The following is an 8,820-nucleotide window of genomic DNA, read 5'->3' on the forward strand; positions in this document are numbered from 1 at the left end:
TAGCAGAACTTTGCAGATACACAGAAGACTTGGAACATTCTGGATTGGAAAATAAAATGTTTTCCCACTTCATCTCCAGTGGCAAAAGGTTCTTCAAGTAAGCAATAGCCTCAAGATCGAACCAAAGGTACAGTGATAAACGCTTCATTAAAATCTTAGAAATACTTAAAGTAAACCCTTTCAGCAAGACGAAAGGACTTCTATGAACCTTACGGGTGTTGCCCCACAGCACTCTGACAGCCGAAGAGGCCCTGTCTGGTGGGAGTGGTTTTCATCTGACAGGCTAGACTGTGACTTTGGATACACAGAAAGCCCACAAGTCTTACTTTATTGGCGATGTAATTCACATATGAAATTCGCCCCTTGTGTTATATAATCTAGTAGGTTTCAGTATATCCACAAAGTTGTGTGATTGTCACCACCGTCTAATTCCCTCACATTTCCGTCACCGCAGTAGAAATTCCGTGTCTACGAGCAGTCATTTCTGTCAGCCCAGGCCAGCGCCCGTCTCCTCTCTGTTCTCTGGATTTGCCTGTGCTGGACGTTGGACGGCCAGGGGCTAGTACAGTGTGTGGTCTTCTGTATCCGGCTTCTGCTGTTCAGGCTCAGACTCTGGACTGCAGCCCACCAGGCTCCTCTGTCCATGGCGTTTTCCAGGCGAGGACACTCGAGTGGGTTGCCATTCCCTCCTCCAGGGGGTCTTCCTGACCCAGGATGGAACCCACACCTCGTCACTGGCAGGCGGATTCTCTGCAGGAGCTGTCCCGGGCCCCCCGTGTTGCAGAGTGAGCCAGCGTGTCACCGGTATGAGCCTGTCACAGTCTATCCGTCCATCTGTCGGTGGGCCCTGGGCTGATCCCCGTCTTGGCTGTCGTGAAGAATGCTGCTGTGGACATTTGTGCACCGGTTTTGGCACAGACAAATATTTTCCATTATCTTGGGTATATGCCTAGGGGTGGAACTGCTGGACTATATAGTAACTCTGTTTAATTTTTGAGAAAATGGCAGACTGTTTTCCACAGCAGCTATACCATTTGACTTTTCCATCAGCAGCTCCAAATTCTCCACCTCCTTGCTAATTCTTGTTAGCATTTATCTTTTGATGGATGATAGGAAATGTGAGGTAATATCTCATAGTGGCTTTGACTTGCATCTCTGATAAGTAACGTTCAGCATCTTTTCATGCACTTATTGGCCAGTTGGATAGTCTTTCAGGGAAATGTCTACCAAATGCTTTCTTAAGGACTTTTCAGTGGGATTATTTCTCTTTTTATTGTTGAATTGTAAGAGTTCTTTATAGTTTCTGGATCCTAGTCCCTTATCTATGATTTACACATATTTCCTCCAGTTTTCAAATAGTAAAAGACTTCTCGACCCCAGCCTGCTGTTATTGCAAGTAACTTGAACACAAACCAGGTTCTGGTACTAAAGAGAATTTGAGTATTTGGAGCTTGGTGTATAGATAAAATCCCTTGAAAATGTAGTTAAAATGAGAGTTGAAAGCCCTGAGCCCCACGTGAAGACCCAACAGGAAACTACACACAGAAACAGCAGGTGGCACCCCGCCGCCCACCTTGGCACCTTTCCAGGCCAGTCTTGGAGGAAGAGGCGAGCTAGGCGTGCTTTTGCGTCCGTGTCCCTCTGTGGCTGTTAAGGAAAGTACCGGCCAGCCCACCACATGCAGCGGTGAGTATTTATTAAATTCATATGTAAAGTTTACAGGGTAGCCACAGTGCTATAAACATAGGCACATTTTATAAACTCATGGCACATTCACAAAGTACGTCCTCACCCCAGTCCAATCAAGATAGAATAATATCTGTAAAACGGGCCAGAAAGGCCCCACTCATTAATTGTAGAGGACACCTGCCCATTAAGACCGTTCCTTCTGACCTCAGCCAAGCAGGGTCGACGAGCTTTTGGACAAAGCAACGTGCATGTTTTCAGCATTTCAGTGCATCAGTTGATAGTTAAATGCCTCTGGCTGAATGGTTTCTAGAACAGATTTATAGTTCTGTTTCTCCTACTTAGTCAAGGCAGAAAAAGAAACTTGATGTCTGTATTCCTGTTGGTTTTCTTTAAATTCCCATGGGATGGTTTAGAGATACGTCACCACACCAAAGGGCTCACCTAACCCTAACAACTGGGCAGCTTCCCTCAAAGTCTAGTTTAAGATATCATTTGTTGGAGTTGGTTTGCACCTAAAAGAACAGACATTGTGAATTTAATAATTCGTCAATTCAAATACGAGACAGTTGATCACAGAAGGAACTGGACACAAATCCCCCAAAATGACTCAGCTGATTCGCTCTCCGTACCCAGGTATGATCCAGATGTATGAGTTTGTGTTATTCACATTGTTCGTAACGCACATCGAGACTATTAAAATCTACAGTGTGAAGTAATAACTTGTTGAATTCAGATTGAAGGAGAAAAAATGAATATTTGAATTAATTCATCATAGCCACTCTGTTACGATGCAATTTAATTTTGAGGAAGAAAAATGATTTATATACACAGTTCTTAGTAAAATTTTCTATTTCTTGCTAATAACATTTTAATTCAGAAAATGCATTGATTTTATTCAAATATATTTTTCTAAAATATAAATATTTAAATTAAACTTTTATAAATGCAGAGAATGTAGTTTCTTTTGCACCCCACCCAGATATTAGTCTAAAACTCAAGTGATGAAGAAATAGCATTTGTAATTATGATCATTTTAATGTGTCTATAAATATATAATAAGATCTTTGCAACTTAATTATGAGTAATTAACACACTTCATGTAGTATGGAGCACCTTAGATTACATATTGTTGAACTATTGGCATTAATTTCTGTATTTTCATGTTATTTACAATACACAAGTATAGTTCTCTTGTATAACAACTTTCCAGTGATTTTGAAAATATACCATGAAAGAGTGCATTACAATTTACAGATGCATCAAAGCTTTCCTACAACATTGAGGCTGGGACTTCACTCTTCAGCATTTTAAAATGGGAAACAAAATCAGTGTTAAATCTATGTTTTCCAAAGTGATTGTTTTGTTGTGTGTGTGCGTGTCTAAACACTAGTTTCATAAGACATCTTAGAAAGTAGTTCTGTAGATGTGTTAGGAATGAGACAGGTTCATCCCTATGTGTTGGGATCATTTCCCCTGCAGAACTGCAGTGTGCAATAAAGTCTTTGAAGAGGGCTGCAACCATGAACTCTAACATTTTTTAATGCAATATATAACAAGCAGCTTTTTATCACTAACCCTTTTATTTCCCTCTACACAAAATACCATTCAATCAATACCCTTTGGAACTTGAATTAATGTTACTTGTATTACCCTGGGGAAACACCTATCTAAAATAAAATGCTGATCTAAAGTAAAACTCCATAAACACATGTATCTGAGTGAATAAGATCACTTTTCAAATCTTTCTGCATAGCTGTCTGAAAAGACCCACATATCTAACCTGGAACATTTGTGTAAACTACAGAGGAGAGAAGTGTTGCAAATACAGAAATTCTAGAGCTAATTTTCAAGATTTGAGGCAAGTGACTTTAAAATCAAATAACAGGTTGTTTTCAGTGAATGTATTCTGAAAGATAAAAGCAAAAGTGTTAATATACTGACTGTGCTGTCTGGGACCTCCCTGGTGGCTCAGAGGGTAAAGCGCCTGCCTGCAGTTCTGGAGACCTGGGTTCGACCCCTGGCTCGGGAAGCTCCTCTAGAGGAGATGGCAGCCACTCCAGTCCTCTTGTCTGGAGAATCCCAGGGACGGAGGAGCCTGGTGGGCTGCAGTCCATGGGGTCACAAAGAGTTGGACACGACTGAGCGACTTCACGATGCTGTCTGAAAATATTCTTGTAGAAAAATATCAGGTCATTATATTATTTCCCTGGAATTCCAAAAGAGCTGCGAGGGCTATTCATGGGTTTGGTTATAACACTGGGACTCTATGTAAAACCCAGTATTAAACAGAATCATATCAGGCTCTATTACTTGCTTGAAAATGCATGCATACGGCACAGGCAGAAACAAGGGCCAATACATTGCTCAGCACTTCCACTGAAAACCACAAAATGGGTATAATTAGTTAACCCCCCATGAATTATTATATATATATCTCAAATGACAATCTTTTTTAAAAAATCCATAATTTGCTTTCTATAAATAAAGCTCCTAAGTCACGGCTCTAAACTAGCAGGCCTTGGTATGAGTGCAGTCCCAGAATTAATTCTTTCATGCAAACCACCCTTCAGCAAAGCTTTGCAGTTTAAGCAGTCTACTCTGGCTCAGAACCTACTGGCTTACAGCTCAGATAAGTGTCTGATGTGCTAATCCCCACTCATCATATGCTCATGAGAACACTGCAGAATCCTCCTCCATCACTGAAAGGCAATTCGTTAAGAAGAAGTAAGCTGTTTCTTCCTTAAATAAAAGGTGGGTTTCCATTTGAGTCCTTTCCTTACCAGTGGAAGTCAACTCAGAAGTAGGAAATGGGGCACAGTAAAACGAGGGGTCCTTACTCCTGGGGTGGGGGGGAGGTGGAAAGCGCCCTTTGCTCATCTGTTCAGCCCTGGCTTAGCAGGCGAACCAGGTGCCTAGAAGCTGGGGCTAAGAGCTGCACGTGCTGTCTCAGGAGCATGTCCTGGATTGTCGTCATCTAAGGGCTGTGCTGCGTATTTCCAGTCAGCCTCACCTCTCTACCCTTTGTGCTAGAAAAAACCAGTTTCATTCTGACAGTCCTTGCGGTGTTTTCTGAGGGTACCCTTCATAGTGCGGAAACTGACGAGCCGGGCACTGCTGCACGGGACTCGGGTCTGAAGCTGCCGCTGCATCGGCGGTCACTGCGGATGCTGTCCGATGCGACGCTGTTCTGGGGCCAGCGAAGCCTCCTTTGCTCAGAGGTAATCCACCCCTCTGCTCAGGCCACCAACCCCAGTCTTGTAATCTTAGCTGACAGGAAGGAATGAATGATGAAAACAATTGGCTTGGGGCAGGAGTGCAGGTCCAGTTGCTGGAATTCAAAAAGAAGAGAAAACGGAAAATTGTAAATAAATGCTTGACACAAAACAGTGATTTACACATCAAACAGATCCAAGCACTTCCTGCTTTTAAGTGTTAACTGGAGCAACTGTGTTTTTAAATCCTTGCCCCCCAATGAGATTAAAAAAAAAAAAAAACTCTTTGAACTTACTCCTTCCATCTCATCTATCTTATTTCCCAAAATAAGTTCTGTGAAATTTATACATACCAACAGCGTGCACGTCATGCTGCCCTTCTTGGCTGTCTAGCCTCTTATTTTTGGCGTCGCGATTATTCATGCTGGATTAGGTGCAGCACGAGGTGGTGCTACGTGTCCCAGCAGAGATTTGAGTCCCGGCTCGAACACTTCAGGTGTGTACACAACCTCGGACAGCTCATTTAAAATATTCTCAGTCCAACCTAACTTACAGGGTAGACTATTAAAATGAGATGCTGCAGGTGAAAATCCCTCACAAACCGGAGAGTACAGAAGCTGTATTGCGAGCAGCCCCATCCTCGCAGCTCGTGGCGTGAAAGCACCTAGAGCACCGTCTGCGGAGGCTCCTGAAGGCTGCTCTTCCCCGCGTCTCTACAGAGCCGAACAGGCTGAGTCTTCATCACCTGACCTAGTTCAAGAGCGCTGTGTTGCTCCTGATTCTTTTTAAGTCTCGTTTTTGATTTTCCTTTCTATTGGAGTATAGTTGATCACACTGTTGTTAATTCCTGTTGACAGCAAAGTGATTCAGCTATACATATACATACATTCTTTTAGTACTATTCTTTTCTAAGATGGTTTATCATAGGATGTTTTTGTAACTGGGGGATAACTTTTACAGTGCTGTGTGAGTGTCTGCTGGGCCTCAGTGTGAATCAGCCATACGCACACCGACATCCCTTCTCCATGCAGCTGGCTGGGCCCCGCGCCTTCCAGCGCTCTGCCGCGAGCTCTCTGTTTGCCCACGGCAGTGCGTACGCCAGGGCTACTCTCTCAGTTCGTCCCCCTTATCCCCAGCTCTATTCTGGTGCTGGAGAATAACAACGTGACCACAGTAACATCCGGCAAAGTCAAGCTGTACTTGGCATGGACCAGGCAGTGACTGTGTGAATACTTTCCATACGTTGTCTTAGTTAAATCTCACAGACTCCCTCTGGGATAGCTACTGTTACTATCTCTATGTCTTAAGTGCAAACCTAAGATTTGGTGAAGCTATAAAACCTTCTAAGACCATACAGCTTACAGCAAAGAGAAAGCGTGAACTCAGACGCAGGCCTGTCTGACGCCAGACCCCGGGCCCTCTTGCTTTTTGGTGGCCCTGGGTGTGTCCTGCAGCCCTGCGTCTGTGCGCCCAGCTCTCTTCCAGTTTGCAGTGAGCGGGGGCTCCTCTCCTTTCAGAGCACGGGCTCCGGAGCTAGTGGGCTTAGTCACCGGGGGGCATGTGGGATCTCAATTTCCAGACCAGGGACCGAACCCGTGTCCTCTGCTCTGGCAGGCGGATTCTTAGCCACTGGGCCGCCAGGGAAACCCACTGCACCAGCATATTCGCTTCTACTAACACAGAACTAACTTTTCAAACTGACCTTAAAGATGACCGCCTTCAGTCCCTGTGCTTTACGGACGGGGAGACTCAGAGCCAAAGAAGTAAAAGGGCCGGCCCAGGACTCACGATGAGTTAGTTCCAGACTCAGAAGACAGCAGGGTCTCTTGGCCCTGAGTTTATCCCTGCTTCTACTTGTCTCTGCTCCCTCCCCAGCACCTGCCTCTGGGGGCTGCTGAGCCACACCCTGGGGACGGTGTGTCTGAAACTGATTCTCGGACTAACATATCGGCAGCAGAAAAATCAGTCCTTCCTAAGTCTTTTCAAGTCAGGCTGCAATTACAGGCAGAAAGGCCAAAATTTAGACAGATGTTATTTTTCCTCACTGGCAAAAAGCCTTGAATTTTCCACCCACGGATAAAAAGCAGGAGTCTCCTGTGGCTCTTGCGCTTCAGGCAGATTCTTCACCCCTGAGCCACCAGGGCAGCCCTGGGGGAGGGGAGGGTCATGCAAGCCCAATAGTGAGTGACAGTGACTGGATCTTATTTTTAGAGATTTATCTCTGCATTTCATATACTGCCCCCACCCCAATCCAGGTTATCAAGAATGAGTCAACAAATATTTGTCGACTAAGCCAGTGACTAGGAAGGACCTAGACAGAGACCGGCTTTTCCAAATCAAAGTCCTTTTTTGCAGCTCTACATTCCACAGCTTAAATGAGATGCTCTGTCTTCCGGAGAATGCTAGAAAGTGGAAGAATGTGTGACTTTCACCCTTCAGAGGAACTAGACTAATGTATTGTCTCAATATGGTAGTCAGTCACGATCGCAGGAAATCATGATTTTAAGCACATGCACCATCTGCAGTGATAGAAGAAGTACAAATGTCGCCCTGACTGACAATTCGCTGGCTTTGCTGGATGCCTCCTGACAGGAGCTCACAGTTCTGGGTCCTTGTCTGGTCCTCTCTCCGCGTGGGGGAGCTGACCAGCATTGCTGGGTTTCCTGGTGGCCCCTTCCCCTCTGGGCTCTTTACCTTCTCCACTCCCGAGACCTCAGAGACCACGGGCAGGACCGGTATTTCACATCCGTGTATCCCTGCCACCTCGCACAACGCCCAATTTAGATCAGATGCTTCTAGACAAGGAATGGTACATTTTGATGGTGGTGGGGCCTCTCTGAGAAGAATTTAATGCTGACTATATAAACGATCCTTTCCTTTGATTCAAACATTTCTGTTATATTCAAATGAGACCAAAGGAAAGGACTTAAAAATTGCCATCACTATTTTTCAAGGATCCATTAAGACACGAACCTGTAAGTATTTTGTCAATAATCAAATACTAAATAAGTGTAAAGCAGTATTATGTTTGCAAGCCAGTATGGGTGAGTTGCATAAGGAAATACACAAAATCACACTGTCCAAAGCAAAGTGCACTTACAAGCTCTCCATCTTTGCCTCCAAAATCTAAATACAGCATCCTGATTCCATCATCTGAAGACATTTTCAGCTTTTCATAAGGAGCCTGCATGACTGTCTGGAAGGCACCCTCCTGTGGTTCAGTGGTGATCGAAAATCCATTCTCGTAATGTATGGTCAGTCGGCACTCCTGGTTTTTGTAGGTGCAAGCTGGGAGAGGCAGAGAGGGAGGCTGAGTGATGAGCGGTGGAGTCCGCCCCTTCTCCCCAGCTCTAACCTAGTCTCCCCACCCCCAGGCCCAGCCACAAAGCTGCTTTCTAAAGGTAAACATTAATAACGTGCCTGAAGTATTCTCCTTAGATTGATTATGACATTGTCACTTGACTTGTCCCGTGAAATGAAGGGAAATAAACAGAAAGAAATTCCTTTTGCTGAGATTTACTACATTTTATCTGGGCTCTAGCCCTAATGTAACCATCTGATATATATCTAGGGAGACAGGTGTTCCAGTGACCTTGTCTCAAGCTGGAAAAAAAACTGACACTGAAAAAACCATTTATTTGGCTGCACTGGGTCTTAGCTGTGGCACAAAGACCTTCTCTGTAGTCGGAGGACTTCTCTCTGTTCTGGCGTGTGGACTCAGTTGCCCCCAGGGATGTGGGGTCTTAGTTCCCCAACCAGGGATGGAACCTGAGTCCTCTGCGTTGGAAGGCAGGTTCTTAGCCACTGAGCCCACCAGAGAAGTCCCTGACATTTTTGATTTAGAGTGAGCTACCTCTGACCATTGTCTTCATCATCACACAGACACAGACACACACAGACACAGACACACACAGACACA

The 8,820-nt window shown here is 44.7% G+C and overlaps 1 protein-coding gene across 1 annotated transcript in view; it reads right to left on the minus strand.

Annotated features, from left to right (window-relative positions):
• Positions 1-1,675: 1,675 nt before the first annotated feature.
• The window catches only part of SNTB1 (syntrophin beta 1), a 246,696-nt gene continuing 239,551 nt past the window's right edge, over positions 1,676-8,820 (minus strand). The window contains exons 6-7 of the mRNA XM_040261800.1: positions 8,002-8,189; positions 1,676-5,017 (exon numbers count right to left, since the gene is read on the minus strand). Of these exons, the coding sequence (XP_040117734.1) occupies positions 4,925-5,017; positions 8,002-8,189 (281 nt within the window). The 3' untranslated portion in view covers positions 1,676-4,924. The remainder of the gene's footprint in view (positions 5,018-8,001; positions 8,190-8,820) is intronic.

The sequence above is a fragment of the Oryx dammah genome, unplaced genomic scaffold (genome assembly GCF_014754425.2).
Source record: "Oryx dammah isolate SB20612 unplaced genomic scaffold, SCBI_Odam_1.1 HiC_scaffold_19, whole genome shotgun sequence".
NCBI classification, from domain to species: domain Eukaryota; kingdom Metazoa; phylum Chordata; class Mammalia; order Artiodactyla; family Bovidae; genus Oryx; species Oryx dammah.